The following is a 20419-nucleotide window of genomic DNA, read 5'->3' as shown; positions in this document are numbered from 1 at the left end:
CAATGACAGAATATGCTGGTATTACATAAGATCATCTGTAAGTCTTTCTTGGTCAATATTTGCTTATTAATTATCATATAGGTTTACCATGAAATATTTTCTAGGTAATAAAAAACAGGCTATAATAAAAAAATCTAATGAATATATACATTAATCAATATCTTTCAGCAGGTCATAAGCAATAATGCACTGTTACTGGTTCTACAGTTATTGACCTCCATTAAGATTCTAAATAAATAAATAAATAAGTGTGTAGTCAGGTCACGTTTTCTGTTAGATTACTAACAGAAATGTGTTAGATATAGTAATATTTTCACTATTTACTAGCGATGGAACTTTTAAAATTATTTTTCAAGAAAAGTGTATAGGTAATCATGTAGAGGTAATTAAATCTAGATATTATCTTAAAGTCTAAATAAAATCATTGGTAGTTTAAGACACTGTGTGACTAAATTAACCATTTTTGTCTTCTATGTAGGACATATTTTTACTAGGCCCTTGTGGTCTAGTGAAATTAACTCTTTTCTGAACTCTGTATGTTTGGTACATTACTATTCAGGGATTTTCTCTACCATAGAAGACTCGTATCTGGTATGTGACAACGAACTTTATCTTCTTCCTACATCATACTTCCACTTGTATTTCTCATCCTGATGAATATTCACCACCCAAACCCCAAATCTGAAATTCCCCCGAGTAACTTCCTCTCCCTCACTTCTTACATGTATTCAATCAACGAGTGCTATCAATTCTACCTCAAATCTTCATGGAATCCATCCTTTTGAAGTTCATGAAGTTTCTTATTTCCGGACATCATCCACTCTTGCCTGAACTAGGAGACCATGCCCTTAAGTGATCTGCTTGTCTTGGATTTGCTTTGCTGTTCCTGCAATACCCATCTGTCTACCTTGTATCATAAAAATGCTTAAGTAATAATAATTTGAGATATAAATCTCAATAACTAATGACTTCACTGCTTTGCTCTAAATTCTTGAATTACAGACAAGGTAATTTCCAGACATCTTTGGGTGATCCTGAAGTTCTGGGAACTGGTCACTGCTAGCATTTTCAACTTCATCTCTTGCTACTTATTCCATCACCACCATTCACACTATTCTGGAACTTCTGTAACCATGGGGTTTCTTGTCCTGAAAACAGGTTGTTACTTCTACATAAAATAATCACCTCCCTCACCTGCAAACTAGAACTCAACATCTAAAATGGAAATTATAATGATAATCACTTCACTAGATTAGGAGAGCACAGCAAATTATTTAGCTCTTTACAAATAGTAGCTGTTTTTATTTCCCACAGCTAATAATCATTATAATTTAAGCTTTTTTATTTCAATGTGTGCCATTTAAACCTATTCTAAAAACAACACATTATAGATTTGATGTTGTTGATAAACTCCACTGAATTATACATTTTAGTTATTTGCATTTAGTTATTTGCATTCTTTAGTTATTTGCATCTCTAGAATCACTAGAATTATTTCTAGAGTTACTAGAAGCATTACATTTGTGTTGTTTTTCTTCTTTTTTTAAGTATGCATTTTTCTTTTTTTTTTAAGATTTATTTCTTTATTCTTTTGAGAAAGAGAGAGAGAGAGAGAGGAGAAGAAGGAGGATAGGGAGAGGGACAAGCAGACTCTGTGCCCAATGAAGGGCTTGATTCCACAACTCTGAGATCATGACCTGAGCCAAAATCAAGAGTCAGACACTTAACCAACTAAGCCACCCAGGAGCTCCTCTTTTTTTTTTTTTTTTAATTTTTAAATAAGAGCATTGGCTCCCCTGACATTCAATCCTATATTCTTCTACAGATGCTATTATTTTGTTGACTGATAGTTCATTAATAACTATAATTACCATCTCCATGTTGCATCTTAAATTATCTAGCCATTGCATGTATATTAGTTTTCAATCTGAAAATTACGCTCTTGAAAAGATACTTCCCCTCCTAAATCAGTAAAATTCCAGGTATAGTTTTCAAATAATTAGATTTATAAATCCACTTTGCTTTTTGTTATTGCCACATTGTAATACTGTGTAAAACTGCACAGTCCTTTCTCTGAATACTCTTATGCAAGGCTAACTTTAACATATGAACTATTGTTTTTATCCTTATTGATTTCTCATATTATGTAATAATATACATATAACATATAATAACCACAGGCTTTCTAGGCCTGTGGTTAAAAAAAAAATGAGTCAACTAAAATCATTTGGATGTATTTTGAAGGGGAAAATAAAAAGCCTAAATTCTTAGGTAATAGAAGGAAGATTTAAGGAGTCTCTCAGTATTCAACTTAAAACTCTTTTTGAGAATAAAGGGCATACACACCTCTATAAATATGTATCTCTTTCATTTTATTAAAGACATTTCCTTTATTTCTGCTGCCAAAACTGTTTATGAAAAATATATATCTTTCGCTGAGAATTCGAGCTACAAACAATTCCAGAATTCTCCTAAGGAATCAAAATAGTATGTTTCCTTCTTATAACAGGTTCCTTTTCATTTAATTTTCATTCAGCCATATTTCCCTTCATGTCTTCTCTCTACATTTGTTTTTAATTTAGAACACATATATTGTACAAGACAACCACCTCGGATTTATTCCATTCAGGACCTGAGATTTGAGCAATTCATAGTATTTGTAAAAAGAATATAATAATTCTATCCATAAGCCCCAAATTCAAAATACACATTTGCCAATCCAACTCTAATAAACAGATCATTGAGTCTTAAAGCTGAAAGGGGCGTTGGAGAGCGTGGAGTCCAAACCTGAAAAAAATGAAAGCCAAAAAATGTTAAGTCACTGGCCAGTCACTCAACTAACCAGAGGAGAATAGGACTGGACCCTCAGGCTCCCTAAATCCAAGTTCTGGGCTCTCTTTTAATAAGTCACATGTTCTCTTGTGACTCCTGGTTATCAGTCTGTCATTCTGCACAAGGTGAAAATATAGTTAACAGAGTTTGTCTTTTGTCTGAGCAACTTAAGAAGCCCTCATTCTTAAAAGTAAAATTGGAAACATGAAATTTCCATAACACAAGCTTTCCTCTAAGGCTGCCTTTTCTGTCAGTTCACAAGTAAGTTGCCTAAGGTAATGTTTTCCACAGGCAGTAGCTATTCATCTTTGACTTTTTTTGTTCTGTTTTTAGAGGCAACAATGCTAATTTTAGGTTACTGTTTAAAAAAATAAAATAAAAATCTCTTACTCTCAATATCTGATCATCTTGGAAATTCTTTGCAGACTTGTTTTCATGCTCTGCCTGAAATTACTCTGTCTACGCCTGGCGAAATCCGTAGATATTAAATTTGATGTTTGAAATGTGCACTTTGGCAGACCTCCATCTAAAGGTGTATTTTTTATGAAGGATAAAGAGCAGCTGATTAGACTCACAAAAACCCCAGAGGAAATAGACTCTGTTGATGGTAACTCACAACAGTGGAGCAGAAAGAGCTCAAGTTTCCCTCTCCCTCCAACCTATGCTTTCTGAATTACCAACCAAGCCCTATCAAGAATATTTCCTTTGATGAGGCAGCAAAGTGTCCGGAAGGGAGGGAAAAGGAAGAGCAAGCCACTTCCCACGAGGGTGGGGTAAAGAGGTTCTGTGAGCTTTCCCCAGCGATTAGAGCTGGAAAAGTTGATCTCTTTTCATGCTGTAAATGTGGTGAGCTGCAGTCACGCCTCCCGCTGCCAGCCCAGCTCCGGGATCTTAATCAGTCACTATGAAAACTCATTAGCTTCACGGCAATGAGTCCTCCACTGCTGAAGCTTGGCGCTGTGCTTAGTACCATGGCAATGATCTCAAACTGGATGTCCCAAACTCTCCCATCCTTGGTAGGACTGAACACCACGAGGCTGTCGACGCCAGATACCTTAGTAAGTCACTCTGGTGGGTTTGGCCATCTTGGGAAGTAAATGCTTTGAATCAGTAGGCTTGATTTTCTAAACTGCGAAGGCTGAGATTTTGCTTCTGTATTTACAAGGCTGCTTCACGGATTCGATATTTATGTGCTAACTTTAGTCATGGGTATTTCTTTGTGAACACTTTAAAGCTACACCAAAAAAATAAGTGGACGGTCTGAGAAATTAGCTGTGAAAGGAAATACTTGACTCCTTCAATTCTTAAGACTGATAAATTCTAACTTAACTATATTAACCTGAGGTTTGGAAGGATTCTTTAGGAAATGTGTTTTGTTGTTTGTTTGTTTGTTTGTTTATCATTTTGCTTCTTCTTTTATGTCTGTAAAATTCCCATAATTTTACCTGCAGAGTATGCTATAGAGTATATTCCATCTAATCTAGTTTTCCTATAGCAGGCTCTTCCCTGGAATTCAATTCTTAGGATTGTTTGCAATGCCTTCGGTCTGAGAAACCAACCTTTTAACATAAATTAAAAACAAAAACAAACAAAAAAAAAAAACTCAGCAATTTAAAGCCTGCCAAAAAGACTTTAAGAGAGCTAAGAGACACAAGCAATATAAAACTTACTTGATGATTTACCTCTCTTTGTTTAATTTTTTTTTTTTTATTTTTTTGACAGACAGAGATCACAAGTAGGCAGAGAGGCAGGCAGAGAGAGAGGGGGAAGCAGGCTCCCCGCTGAGCAGAGAGCCTGATGCCGGGCTCCATCCCAGGACCCTAGGATCATGACCTGAGCCGAAGGTGGAGGCTTTAACCCACTGAGCCACCCAGGTGCCCCTGTTTAATTTTTTATAAAGACTCGCCTATCACAAGTCTAGCTCCTGTAGTCTTCATTCACCTAAAATTAATGTCTTTTTAACCCTTACCACATTATAAAAAAGTCTTTTCTGGTAGTTTGAACCACAGTTTAGTTCGCAATACTCTAAAACCTTTCAAATAAAAATGAAAACTGCTGGTTTTTCAGACATAAGTTACAAATTCAAACAGAAGGAATATCCTCAAAAAGTCATTTCCCTGCTGTCAAATAAAGGATACAGAAACAATTAGCATTTGGAGCTGTTTACCTTCTTATCTTTATCTATTTTTACCACTGGATTACTCCAGTGGATCAAAAAGTCTGATACTAAAAGAAAAGTAACCTTCCATTTTCAAGACTTATTTGCAGGTACGACAAATAATTAATTAATCTATCGATGTGTAACTGAGTAGAGCCAAATCAAATCGATTATATAATTTGCTAGATTGAGCTGGTTCTTAGGGCATGGACAGAGCACATGTGAGGCATACTTTGACCCACTTTTTTGTGTACCTCCCTTAGGTCATTTAAGTCACCTCACTGCCTCTACTGTTGAAATTCCCCTCCCTACCTGCATGATGTATGTATGGCAGAAGGGATATAAAAAAGATTTCTAGTTATAAAGAAAACATGATATGTCATCAACAAACAATTATAAAATCAATTTACATTAGCTACTATACACTGAGCCAAATTTTCTCAATGTTCAAAGAACCTTGTAGTTCTCGACAATTTAGTTGTTGAATTAACTCTTTCAGCAAATAAATCTAAACTAAGATATTCATGAATGATTTATATCACAAACTTCGTACCTTGGTTCTGATATGTCTATTTTTTGTGTATGTAGACCTTGGTTTTCTTATTTCCTATTGTTGTTGATGGAGAAGAATCAAATTTCCAAAATTATGCATGATTCTTTTAGGACTTCTAGTTATCTTGTAAGGTTAAAGTAAATTCATTTTCTTTACTTCCTGATTAGTAATCTGTTGGCTGAAAAACATAAAGCATTGCCATGGTCTCTGAAGGTTCTGATACGGCCAAATCCACCTTTGGGTGACCAAAAAAAAAAAAATAATAATAATAAGGACGTTTACACTATGTTATTCTTCACTAGAAAGGAGAAACCAGCTTGCAAAAGCTATTTTTTTTTTACAGAAGTGGCATACTTTACAGAAGATCGATGGCTACGGCACTTCCCTACCTTAGTTATTCAAGATGATTGCTTATACCTTATGATTCCCATGGTGAAAAATGAATGAATCTGTATTTCCTAGATTAAGATCATAAAATGTTAATGCTGGAAAGGATTTCTGAAACCATCCAGGCCAGTTATCTTCACACTATTTTTGGCAGTGGTACCTTGCTCCCACCCCCCAAACTAAATCTTACGTAATACACACTTTGTTGAGTGAAACTTGAAGTGGAAATCCAGTTTGTAAAACAGGTCATGGATGGAATAATAAATTAAGGGGGGGGCATTTATTGGCCCCCCACCATCTGCTCCCTCCCCACACAATCAACCCCTTGTCCTAGACAAGATTCCTCCAGAGAAAACTTACAGCACTCAAGGGCTGGAAATATGAATGGAAATTGGAAATATGTTGGAAATATGAATTAGAAATATGAATGATCTAATCCAACCTCCTCATGCCGCAACTGGGAGGAATGACCCAAAATATGTAAGTGACTAAACATATTCCCCCCAGCTGGTGAATGAGAGAGCCACAGGTAGAAGAAAGTCCCCTGACTGCAGTCCTGATCAGAGGAGTGGTCTTGTCCTTTACTAGTCCTTAGCCCTCCTGGCCCTGGCACCACAGTAGGTTCGTTCTGCCCTAATCAGATGGTTTCCCATAACCCTGAACTCTACTTCCCTTCTATGAAAGGGTTAACATTGCCCTTCCTAGTAGATTCAGCTAGGATATCCTGCCCTTTTTAACTTTCTTGCTGAATGTCCTCACTTTAGACAGTATGAATGGGATGAGCCTGCATTTCGTAAACATCAAAACAAAAGAAAAAGAGAGTAGGTCTTAAAATTTGTTTTGTGATTGTTTATGGGATGTGCAGATGGCAAGAAGTGCAGATTTACACAAATATGAAGTCTTTCTTTAGAAGGGTAGTTTCAAGTGACCTGAAAAAAAAATAAAAATAAGGAAAAAAAAAAGGATTTCAGTGATTAAATGCAATTAAATCTGTTTATAGCAAGTGTCTCTGAAATAGGCAGTGTACGTTTGATTGTCTCAAAAGCTGAAAGAAGTTTTTATATCTCCAAGATATTTTTGTTAAATACAGCTCCTTAATAGGGGAATATACTCCCTCTCGTTTTTGTTAGAATCTTGAAACATTTCTTTATTTTCCTCTTTGGCCCTGTTTTTCTCTCTTTTTCCTTTCTTTTTTTCCTTCCAATTTATCACTGGGCCCACCAGCCTCTGGAGAGGCTACCGTCTGCAGAGGTGAAGCCTTGGCTCTAAGAAAGCTTGGCCCCCTCTGGCACTTCTCTCTGATGCAGAGTAACTGCCCCTTGAGGCTGAGCTTCTGAAAAATGCCCCACGCTGTGGCCTCCACACCAGGAAGAACCTGGAAAAGAGCAATTAAATAAGCAGAGGACATTCAGCAGCCACCAGCTGTTACCAGGCAGCCCGACTGCTGAGGTGGGAAAAGGCCTCAAAGGGAACCCATGGGCCTAAGTGATTTGTTTTGCTACAATTTCAAACATCTAGTTGACTTCTCCTCATAAATAACTACTTCACTGAGTCAGTCTGTTTTAAGTCCTGTGAAATGAGAATACCCTGACGCCAACTCTCCACACTTTCTACATTTCTTTTTCTCAACTCACCGACTTTTTTCAGTCTGCATGAAGACACCAGAGTTCTGTTCTACGGTTTTTCTTCCTCAGATCCTTAGGCAGTATCCCTCTTGTGAAAGGGCAGCTAAGCAAATTAAGGAGTGGGAGATGGATGAGAAAACAGAACTGCAAATCTTGAGAGTCACAGAGAAAGCGATAATTGCCTTTTTAGAGAAGAAAAGTGACATGGATACAAGAGTAGATGTATTCCTGTGTGAGTACTTAAAGCAGAAGTAGGGCCAAAAGGGGAAAATTACAAAGACAGAAGTTCAGATGGAGCCCCTCAGCTTGCCGCCAGCGGAAGGGGCTGCCTATGAAGCAGCGAAATTCTTATCGTGCAGAGTTCGAGTGGAAGCACAAGAAAAGACAGAAGCGTGACTGAGTGGAGAGACACAGGGCTAGATATGACCTCTGACTGAGTCTTTCCCAACTCGAAGTCTTTGTGATTTCCAGAATATGAACAGAGGTGTTGAACCAACCTAAATTTTATATCTTTGGGTTTTTTGTTTGTCATTTGTTTTTGTTGTTGTTGTTTTAATAGTTGTTTTTCTTGGAGCCTTGAGGCTTTCTTGAGTGAAAATATACATTTCTTATTTCAGTTCCAACTAGTCTCATAAGAAATAAGAAGAAAACTGCTATGCAGTGACATCTTTATTAACACATCCTCTAGAACACAGCTTCATTCAGTGTGGTCTGTCAACATCTCTCCCATTCCTTTCCTCACACTTCTCCTCTCTTCACAACTAAAGTCATTAGCATGCTAAATCACATTTCACTCTCTGAGATCAAACATATCCTCAGATGAAAAAATCTGTAAGGGGTTTCATCATCACTTCAGTATCCCCACTCTAAATCAAATAGGGTCTAACAAATGAATTTTTCCCTGCTTTATTTTCCCCTACCTTGTACACCACTTCTAATAGATTCCTTATTCTTTTTTTTTTTCCTCAGTCTGTACTTTTATGAAATGCCTAGAAACTCAAGATAAAACATAAGACCTAAAAATGTTCAACTAGCTAATTCGGTTCCCTTGAAAGGATCAAAATTCTGTCTTTTGTCTGCCTCTCCACCTGGGTCCTGATAAATGATTGCAGAGCCCACCACAGGGACATCCAGTTGTCTTGCTGAGCCTTTACTGCTAACAGCTTCTCTGGGGTGCCAAGTGCTACTTATTTCCATACTTTTTAGATGATGCCCTCCATCCGCCTGCATGCCTCTCCTCCATAGCAAATTTTTTGACTTTTGGTAAATGGACATAGAATATCTGTCCACATTTATCTGCAGAGGATGGGAGAAAAGACCGTGCTGACAGTTGAAGAAAACTGGGTCTAAAGTCCTATACACGATATTGACTAAATGGATGACTTGAAAAAAAAAAAAAATTGCTTATGTTGAGTTTCAATTTCCTCACAAGTAAAATAATGTCAATCTCTAAGGAAGGGTCATTCTTTCAAAGAAAAGTAAGATTAAATCAAAAGGTGGGATTTTATAAACAGAAAAACAAATGGAAATGCATGATATTTTTCTTTATTTTTACTTTTACCTCAGTCTTCAGGATCTCTCTTTTCTGGTACAAAGCCCTTGGAGTTTTGGGACAACTCTCACAGTAGCTTTGTATTTATAAAGCATAGCTTGGTAATTAAATTATAAGGAAAGAATCCAGATTTGAAATCTAATTGTTAAAATTATCATTTTAATTCTCTTATTTAGAGCATTCTTAAATATTTCATGAGTTCTGCAATATTAAAAACTGCTAGATAGTTCATTTAGTTCTTCTAATTAACACAAAGGGTTCAAAGAGGACTGCATCAGTAACCACTATGATTAGAGATGCTTTGGATAGTAATAAACGACATCCACCCTCCAGGTCCAAGTACTGGCCTTCACAGCAGTTCCGAAAATGCTTTCAGGGTTATCTTCAGCGTTTATAGAAGGAAATTTCAGATAACTGGTGACGCAGTGTGGTGGCTAAACTTTTAGACCCGACAACAAACTGACATCAGACTACAAATCCCAGCTCTGCTGATTACCCCCTGCATGACCTTGAGCAAGTTCCTGACAGTCTTTAAGTCTCAGTTCCCTCATGTATAAAATGGGGGGAATAACATAACCTCGTCCATATGGTTAGTGTGATATTCAAAGACAACGGTACCTGTGAACTGCCAAGTAATGGCTAGAGCTCCATAAATGGTTGCTATTACTGTGAGTTTTACAGATACCTAAATAGTTGTTCTTGTAAGTTAAAATGGCAAGTCTTTTTTCATTGGTATCCAAAAATTTTCTAAATATTTCCTTCCCCCCTGAGGTCTAACTGGTTTTATTTTGATCCTCTTTTTAATGACAGTTGTAGATACCCTAAAAGAGAGCACCAGAAATGTGCATAAAGCTTTCTTTATTTATCACCGACCCTGACAAAGAGGCCTCTATCAAAACCCAGGGGACTGTCAGGCACTCATCTTTTACATTAGCTCTTTTCTCTTTTGAGTTACCTTTTTCTTGCCAAAGAGGTAACTTGTTATAGTTGAGATCATTCAGACTAACTCTACAGTAGATAAGGTCATGGCTCTTTTCAGTGATTCTTACAAGAAGACAATGGGAAGTACAAACAAGGCTGGAGTCTGCTTTTATTAAGCTGACACTTGAGGGAGAATGCTAAATGAACATCAAACCCTATTCACCTTTCCTATTTCGCTCATTCCAGAGAGCAACTGACACCTTGCCCTGTCATGATAAGCTCCTCACTAGTTAGCCAAACACTTGGCAAGTGAACACCAATATTAAAGCTGCTAGGTTTAATAATCAGTGTTTGCACTGCTGTTAAAGATATTTTAATATTATAATTGGGTGACCCATGCTCCTTTATCCAAAAGCTAAATTTATCCTAGTGACAAGACTTAATTTTCTGGCATATCTGAAATTTGTGTCCATGCGAGGTGAATTCTAACGGAAACGATAGGACCTATGTCTAGATATTTAAACCCCACACTGTTACTTAGTTTAAACCTTTAATGGTACCACTGAAACTACTCTGGTAAACCGTTCCTAACTCCGTTCTATAATCTCTGAATTTTTTCTTCTTTAATAAAAAAAGTGTAACACAATAATCTTTAAGATGCTATCTGATTCTAATAGTAGACAATTTTAAGTACTTCTTTCTATCCTAACTTGATATTCAAGCATAAATGCTAGAAGGGATAAGAGAATGAAAAAGAAAGGAATAATAACGAATCCAGTGCTTCAGAAATAAAAGGCCGCATAGGAAGCTTCCATGAATTATCTGAAAAGGGAGATTAAAAGGAGCACCGGCACCAGCTGCTTCTCATTATAGATGAAGTACAAGGACTATGACATCTTCCAGAATTTCCTGAGTTTACAACTTACAGCTTCTCTGATATTTGTTCTTGATTGTTGTTGGAATGCCCATCAGCACCCTCTAGTGATTATTGCTGAAGCCCTTGAAAGAAAAAGTGAGATTGATACAAAGGGTGGGATCTTATAAACAGAAAAACAAACTGCCATGCAAGATACTTTGAAAAGAAAAAGAACTGTGTGTTGGTTGATGGTATTCAATGATCTGGGACCTGGGAGAGGATAAGTAGGAAACAGTATCTGTTCTGCTATGAATTCTAGAGACAGACGATCTCACAGAGGATAGCAGATCTGTAAAGAGGGAAGTCAGCCTGCATTATTTCTTTAAAGAGTCTGCTTTCAATCTGGCAAAACACTCCAGGTCTATAGGCAAACAGCTGAGTCCAGGAACACTGAGCATTGTGCAAGACAGTCCTCTGCTGGCCTCCCTTCACCTCCTGGTTCCTAATCGCATCTCAGTTCCCAACCCCTAGCCCTTCTCTCACTCTTCTTCAGCCTTGATCCTCCAATTTGATTCATTAAATACCTTATTTTCTAAATTAAATGCATTTCCCTCTTCTCCTGATCATACAAGAAATACCTATCTGCTGAATCCCTGAAACCCCAAAATGACAGATAGAGAAAGGCTGATAAATTTCAGATCCTAGCTGTACAAGTAAGCCAGAGCTTACTTATGCAGGAAATTTATTACTTATTACTGATTTGTCTGATATTTCCACAGGAAAAACAAATTCAGATCAAATTAGATGGTTTGTCTGTGTAACATCTGTTAGGTGGTTTTTCAATATCCATGATTGACCTTTAAAAACAATTATCTGGCTGTTCAACATCATACTGATAGGACATTGTAATTAAAAGCAGGATCTAGACCTGCACTTTCCAGCAAGGAGGCCACATGTAGCTACTGAGCATTTGAGATGTGGCTAATCCAAATTGAACTAAGTCATAAGCACAAAATGCACAGTTTCAAAGACAGTACCAAAAAAAGGAGAAAAAATAACGTGAAGTATCTCACGAATAATTTTTGTATTGATCACATGTTGAAATATTTTAGATATATGGATTAAATAAAATATATTAAGGTTAGGGGTGCCTGGGTGGCTCAGTGGGTTAAAAGCCCCTGCCTTCAGCTCAGGTCATGGTCCCAGGGTCCTGGAATCGAGCCCCACATCGGGCTCTCTGCTCTGCAGGGAGCCTGCTTTCTCCTCTTCCTCTCTGTCTGCCTCTCTGCCTACTTGTGATCTCTGCCTGTCAGATAAATAAATAAAATCTTTAAATATATTTATATATATTAAGGTTAATATTATTTCTTCTTCCTTTTTCAAGCCTGTTAGAAAAGCTAAAATTATTACATTTCCAGTTGACAGTACTGCCCCGGAGCATACTGCCTGGTTTCACAGAAGCTCTACTACATCCAAGCTGAGTGTCCCCAAGTAATTTCCTCTTCTGTGAAATGGAAATAATAATTCCTGCTTCTCAGGGTGCTTCTTTGTACTGCTGTATCATCAAAGTCAATTCATGTGAGCTGTCCTTTGGAACAGGGCCTGACCTTCAACAGGCTGCACTCTTCAGTACAGGCAATCCCCAAAGAGAAACTCAACTGAGAGTCAAGCTACCGATAATCTCAGAGGCTGGGAGAATGAGTGCCTCTTTGGGCATCCACAACAACTTCTGCTTGTATAACGGAGAGCATATGTTTAAGTACAGTTCTTTCTGAAAAGTAACTTGATGAAAAATGGGGATACTTACCTTTGTATCTGATAGAATGTACTCTTTATGACAGGAAATACCTAGTAGCTGGATATAAACTAAGTGTGGAAATAAGACAGATGAAAGGCAACTAGCAATACTAGACAATATGCATTAAATGCCTAATGAATGATACAGACAATCTTTCAGAATAGGTAAAAACCATAAGGGCTTAGTAAACCAAAGGTTTATAAAACAGGTATTCCAAGCAGGAGAAACAAAATGAGTGACATACAAAGATATGAATCAAGGTGGCATACTTTCAGGACACAAATAGACCAATTTGGTTGGAAAGAAGTTTCTTATAGGAAGATGCAGGAGGAAAAACTAGAAACATAAATAAGAGGCTGACTTTAAGCTGCCTCCTTTTCTGATAGGAAAGCCACTTTAGGCCAGGGTTCTAGAGAGGTAGGGTGATAAGTGCACAGAAGTAATTTAAGAGGATGAACTTGGCAGACTGTGTCAAAATACTCTCTTGAACTTCTCTGGGACTCTGCTTCCTTTGCAAAACCATGCTGATCTAATTCTTTTTACCGTAGATTCTCATATGCTACTTTTCTAGCTTTACTCATTGGCCCTTCAATACACAGGAAGGTCCTTAAGATAGGGCTTGCTTCAGAATATCACATATGAATAATAATCAGAAAATATATATATATATATACTACGAACTACCATTCTCAGTTGAGAAAGACAAAGTAACAGATCTTACATAGAAAGACTGGTGATATGTGATTCAGTGGTTATCAGATGCTTCTAAAGTTGCACTAAAATGTCCAAATACAACAAAAAACATGAGGGAGGGCTGTCGGGTCAATAAGTAGTTAACAATATGAGCATATAGGGGCGCATGGGTGGCTCAGTGGGTTAAAGCCTCTGTCTTCGGCTCAGATCATGATCTCAGGGTCCTGGGATCGAGCCCCGCATCAGGCTCTCTGCTCAGCAGGGAGCCTGCTTCCCCCCTTCTCTCTCTGCCTGCCTCTCTGCCTACTTGTGATCTCTCTCTCTCTGTCAAATAAATAAATAAAATCTTTAAAAAAAATAATAGGAGCGTATAAAAAGAAAAATTCTCCTTCTGGGGCACTGATAAAGAAGGTGTAACTGAGTGAAGCTTTGCTGCCTATCGAAGTTATTTATCTCTTTCTAACATGAAAGAATAAAAAACAGAAACTTGAATTATCAAAAAAGATGCTTTCCTTAAAATGCTGCAAACCCGCATTCTCTTTATCCTGTAACGGAAGTCTGTGTTGTGTGTTTGCCATTGGTTTCCTCAGACTCAGATTAGTCCCAAAGAAGGGTGGCAAGTGTACAGCTCAGCCCAGGATCCTGATGGACGGTGCATATGCACAGTGGTTGCTCCAGAACAAAACTTGTGTTCCCGGGATGCCAAAAGCAGGCAGCTCCGCCAGCTTCTGGAAAAGGTAGGTATCCCGTCCTCCATGCACTTTTTTTTTTTTTTTTTAACTACCATTCCTTGAAAAGGAAATGTGGGGAAGCAGGTACTGATGAAGAATGTCCTCCCAATTTTTGTCTCCCTTCTCAAACTTTTTATCCCTCTTCCTTAAAAAGAGTACCTCAAGCTTCCTGCTCTGTTCTATTTATATTACTTTCTATTTTTCTCAATCATACCTTCTTTAATATCCAGTTGGTCTCTCCTTAAGAAAAAAAAAAAAAAAGATAAGTGATCTTATTCCCATGCCAGAAATTTATCCTCAACTCCCAGGATCACACTAGGCTCTTTGAGCTCATGCATTTGAATCCCATTAACAACCTTGCAAGGAAGTTAAAATAATGGAATGCAATAGGCAAGCTATCTGAACAGATAATGAATAATTTCAAGTATTTATCATCAGTCTCTAAGCCATTCCTTTGAACATTAAGCTCTTCAATTTCATTCAATAGCATTTTCTCCATATAATTTACTTAAGCCAGATCCATAACAATCAAATGCAGAATGCCCTTGATTTATTCTTTTTTACAGATAACAGTCAACTCATGAAGGGTTATTTATGTTTAGTTTGAGGAGGAAGAAAAAAAACAAAACAATGAATGGTTCTTTCAATTATTCTCATTCAGAATTTCACTGTGTTGGTCTCTGAATATAGTAGGACAGCTGGGTAGCCAGACTGATGGAAAGATGGCAACACGTTGGAATTTTAAATACCTTCAGGGATAACAGGATAAATTAGGTAGTATGTGCTTTCAAGGACACGGTACTCAACGATTCACTCTGTGCAATATCATTCTCATGATCATTCACACAATGATGGCAGTGAGTAGGAACTTTTTATGGAAAATTAAAAGAAGCTAGAAAAATGAAAGCATCAAATCTGTTAATACAGACATGACGGCTTTATGCAATTCCAAACCTAGGAACAATAACCTTCTTCTACTGCCATATAATGAAAATAAATTTGCTCTGTGTACATTACTTGGAAGTCTATTGATGCGCTACGATTTTAGGAAAGTTTTTTTTCTTGTTTTTATACAATGATTAGTCCTGTTTTTCCTCCCCTTCTCCTCAGAGATATCATCAATCTATTGGCTCTCTCTTCTTAAGTCTCTTTTTATAAGATCCCATCTTCCCTTGCTCTTTCAATATCTGTCTCCCAGACAAGAGCAAATGTCATTTTCATTCAAGTTAACGACCCTGGCTAATGTTCTTCTCAGCTATTAGAAATCATGACATATGAACTATAATTTGTCTTGGGTATTGCTAACCAATCCCGATTTTCTTTATTTCCATGAAAAAAATCCAAATACATAGTTTCATATTTTTTGGTTACTAGGGAAATTAAGTACATTGGTAAAAAGATTTAATTTTTTAAATCCAATTTTCTCTTTTTTATTAAACAATATTTCTTTTCAAATTATAGACGTTCTGCTTCTATATTCTTTTCTGTGCAAAAGCACATTTTCTCTATACCAACTACATTGGTATAAGAAACACATTCTTAAACACTGTAACCTTATTTCTATCACTGTTTTTCAGTAAAGCATTACATAATACACATCCCTATACAGATTTAGACATTTCTTCAAAAATCAGTCAAAAAAATTCAAATAAAGTGTCAGGAAGTGGATAATACCCTCTTACAGCTCCAAAGTGAAGTGTATTCCAGAAATATGATAAAATCAGGAATTAGTGTAGGATGAATAAGGCAATATTGGATTATATATATATATATACATATATATATATATATATATATATATAAAATATCCAGGAGGTTGGCTGAAAGCAATCACTGAAATGAACATGACCACTCCATATAATATGCACATGTTTAATGTTTTAAAAAAAATTCTAGAAAATCACACCTTTAAAAAATCATCGTATTTAAGTGACCCAAAAATCCACAAAATTTATTTTAAAATGTAGCTTTCTACAAGTTACGTTTATTAAAGTCCTCACTGGAGAGTATCATAGGTCAAGAGAAACAGTCATGTGTACATAGAGTGGCTTGAAGGAAGGAGGTAGCCCTGGTTTGCTGCACTGACCCAAAGAAAAGCCACATGAAACAAGCACTCTTTATTCAGACTGAGCAAGTTCCTTCCTGACTTCTCTATAGTTTCCCGTCTATGTAAGGTGCCAGATGTAAAAACAGGAGCATGAGTTTAAGCAGCCCACTCACTATTATTTAAAGAATTGATTTAGTCATATAATAAGGAAATATTTTTAAGAAGAATAATGCTACTAACAGAATGTCCCATATATCATATGTGTATCCAGTCCATTCAATCCTCACAGCCGAGGTCCCTGCCCTTCTAAGTGTATGTAAAGGAAACTGCTCTTTGAGGTTAAAGAACATACCAAAGTCACTTAACCAGTAGGCTGTGGGACTTTACCAGATGAGTTTGACGTTTTCTCACCATCATGCTAGTGTCAACCAGGATGTCACTGGTGGTACCCACACTTAAATCATGTTATGTCAAACATTTTTAATCAGTATCTATATTACTTAATAGTTTAAGAATTACAATTGCTTTCACAATATTTCTGGTCTTCGTATGCCCAAACTAAAACTGTTTGCTTAAAAAATGTGTGTTAGCTATGAGGCTTCTCCGTACAGTTGAAGATGTTCTGCATTATCTAGGATAATATTTCCTAAAGTGTGATTTCTGGAAGAGGGTGCCAGCGGCATCCTCCCAATAAAATGATTTTAAGAAACACTGTACATGATACTTCACTCTTGATTTCCACCACACCGTTTAATGCTAAAGGTTCTGGGAAGACCTACAGCAAAGAATCTGTTTATAGTTTTGTTAATGCCAGGGCTAACCAAACATACTGAACTGTAGGGCTGCGTTTTTTTTCCAAGATAGTTTCCACAGTAATTATGAAATAGAGTGAAAATCTAAGCTGATTTGTGTTTAAGGTCAGAAGTGCCTCAGATATTTTATTTATGCAAAGAACCAAGAGAAATAGTTTAAAAAATTATCAGTGAAGTTGACAGCGAGCTTGCCAGATGATGGAGAGAGCATCTAAACACAGGGACACCCATGAAAATTAAACTGTAGAATATGAGAGATGAACAGACTAGAAGAGGAATCACAAGTCTCCTTCCTACAAGCATAACCATGGGAATCCAGTCTCAGGTACAAACAGGAAACATGCTCAGAGGCTCTCTGTAAACAATAGGAAACTAACATTCCTGGGGATATCCAGAAGGAAAAGCAAAAGAGAGCCCAGAGCCAAATCCCTTCTAATTAGACAGCTGTACCTCTATCGATTACCCCAAAGGTAGCTCTTATGATTATGCGTATTTCTACAATATAGATGGTCACAATCAAGTCTCAGCAAAAACCCTCAGCGTGATTTTTCACAACACAAATAAAGTTGAAAATTAACTCCATAGGGTTAGTCAGAGGCAAAAAAAAAAAAAAAAAAAAAAGAGAGAGAGAGAGGCTATTTTAACTGTATCCAGAATACCTTATTTGCCTATCATTTTCTAACTGTACAGACTCTGACTGCATACATGGAATTCCTAGGAAAATATTGGTCAGGCCAATGATGGTTATCTTCAGAGACAAATGCTGTATTCAAATGTGTAGATAGTTTCTTTAATACCAGTGGTTTTTCTTTATTCATGCTTAACCATAACAGAGCTGAAAATTATTTTGAGAGCATTAAATTTATTCAAGTTGCAGTCACCATCTCCATCTTTCAGTGTTGTCTCGGTAATTTTGTGCTTCACTAGAGATTAAAAAAAAAAAAATGTAGCTGCCTAAGTAGGAATGATAGTAAATTAAGAAATATTTGGGAATGATGTAATGCTATAGTGTAACAGTGACAGAAAAAGGGAACTTTCCTTAAAATATTAAAATACCAATTACCTATTACTACAATTGGAAGTCTAAGATAATTTTACCTAATAGATATTTATTGAGCAATTACTCTGTGTCTGGTTCTGTGTAAGGTCTTGGAAATAAAAGATTTGAATAAGATGCAGCTTTGAACATCATGGAGTTCACGCAAAGGCAGTCGCTTCTGTTCTCCTACCCAACACACAAAATACGCAATTAGTTTTAATATAAGCTAGACTATAATATATCCCGAAAAGATAGCATTCATAAAAGGCAGGACTGTGGATGAAACAGCAGGGGGAAATAAAAAAAAAGGAAAATATAATCTTTAATAAGCAGAAAGAATAGGCAAGCCAAGGCAGCAAAATTCACTGCCTTTTTAGAATGCTCCAGTTCTGAGGAATATACCAACAATAGGCTCTTTATAGCTAGCTGGTCCACTGAGCTTTGTGACATACAGGATGACAAAAATTGAATAAATTACTCTTTCCTCATTTGTAACTCACAATTGTTGCAATGAAAATAACTTTTTACTGAAACATAAATAATACATGTTTATTTGAAAATAAAAAGAATAATGCATAAAAATGTATGAAACAAATTAAAATTCACCTGAAATTCCACCACAATGTTTTTTTGGTGCTTTCGCATATTCATTTCATGCAAATAAAACATGTAATTCTATGCAGATTTACATATATTCTATTTAGCAGGGACTCCTTTCTATAATATCCGTTACTTCTCTTCTCACCCACGTCTCACTTCCTACCAAAAAACTAACAACCCAATATGCATTCTTCTAATCCTTACAAACCTCTCTCCACCATGATTTGGCCATATGCCCCATATGCACCATATGCCCCATTTTCTTTTATGTGTTTATGTGTGAGACACACACACAAAGAATTTGATTTAGAATAAAAGATCAAATTATATAAAGGCTGTTACATTTGCTCTTCTTACTTGCTTTTTTCATGGAAATTCCTCCATGTTGAGCAAAATTTAATAAACACAGGGATCACTCAGGGATTCTGATAAAATGCAGATTCGGACTCAATAGTTCTGGGCTAGGCCCCAGAAGTCTGCAGTTCTAACAGGCTCCCAAGTGATGTCAAACTTGTTGCTCTGTAGACAATACTTTGAGTACCAAAGTACAGAAACTTAGTTTACCCTTTAAAACAGTATATTTGTACTCCATTCCCCAATTCACTTAGTAGCTCACCAACTATTAGACATTTTCACTTTCTTTTTTTTTTAGATTTTTGGTACCACAAAAATTAGAGCAGCTTTTCTTTCCTTGTTTCTAGAAGTTTTATAAGTCACCCATTTCCTACCTCTACATAGCCTGAGGCCCAATGAACCAAAGTAGGTACCAGCAGCTTAATCGGTGTACTATCTACCTACCAAACACTTAATACAGCTGCTATTTTCCAGGTCTCTTAAACACTACGCTCTCCAAGTCTGCAGGTGTCCCAGCATTGCCACCATGCATCTTGGTCAATTCAATCTCACCCCTGGGAGAACTCAAGATGTTGAAGTGATTGTACCAGAATGAATGCATTCTAACTCTATTGGACATGTCACTACTATCCACAATTGCTAAACATCCCAATCCTAAAGAAATCAGAGTTAGCACTTACAGAAACAACTCATTTTAACATTTAACAGCTTGGGGCATCATGAGCTTACAAAGCCCTGGAATGAAATTTCTGTTTTTAAAATTTACTTTTCTGATTTATTAAATTCAATTTATTTATCTCTAAATGGTAAATGTCAGTTTTCTTATTTCCTGCCTAGGTTTAATTTTCCCTTGCTGAATTTTTTGAATGTTTATCATTGTTCTTCTGAAAACATATTGTGTGGTCGTGCAAATCAGGATTTGGCCTTTGGCAGTTCTTTACGTTAATGTCATTTTTGCTAGTTCAGTAGTGATGACGTATTTCTGTACACAGACAATAACGTATAGCCAATGTTCTTTTTTAACAGGTTCAGAACATGTCCCAGTCTATTGAAGTCTTAAACTTGAGAACTCAGAGAGATTTCCAATATGTTCTAAAAATGGAAACCCAAATGAAAGGGCTGAAGGCCAAGTTTCGGCAGATTGAAGATGATCGGAAGACACTAATGACCAAGCATTTTCAAGTAGGTTTGACTTCGGCAATCTCGTCAATCCAAATCAGACACTGAGTGTGATGGACAGTCGGAATGGCAATCAGCTAGAAATAACTATGCATTGGCCCATACGAGCAAGGTTAAAGACTCTCTGGGGACATCAATCATCTCTCCAACGAAACTGACCGTTAGCTGGTAGGAATGTATAGCAGACTTGCTATAAAAAGAGCCTAATCCTCCTAGAGCTTGGTGGAGTTTCTAGATGTATTTGCAGGCAATTCAATATCCAAGACAAGGGGAAAATCAAGG

At 36.8% G+C, this 20419-nt stretch overlaps 1 protein-coding gene across 2 annotated transcripts in view; it reads left to right on the top strand.

The window, feature by feature from the left end:
* The window catches only part of OLFM3 (olfactomedin 3), a 200448-nt gene that overhangs the window by 149970 nt on the left and 30059 nt on the right, over positions 1-20419 (top strand). Inside the window, exons 1-3 of one of the 2 annotated variants that reach the window (XM_032867233.1) lie at positions 3744-3890; positions 13966-14112; positions 19985-20140. In XM_032867233.1, the coding sequence (XP_032723124.1) occupies positions 3762-3890; positions 13966-14112; positions 19985-20140 (432 nt within the window). In that variant the 5' untranslated portion in view covers positions 3744-3761. Of the gene's footprint in view, positions 1-3743; positions 3891-13965; positions 14113-19984; positions 20141-20419 lie in introns of those variants that run through there. The other variant, XM_032867235.1, reaches the window with a different exon arrangement.

This window comes from Lontra canadensis, unplaced genomic scaffold, assembly GCF_010015895.1.
Source record: "Lontra canadensis isolate GAN:19392208 unplaced genomic scaffold, GSC_riverotter_1.0 scaffold33, whole genome shotgun sequence".
Lineage (NCBI taxonomy): Eukaryota > Metazoa > Chordata > Mammalia > Carnivora > Mustelidae > Lontra > Lontra canadensis.
Note: the sequence above shows the minus strand (reverse complement) of the source record. Positions and strands in the feature narration are given on the sequence as shown.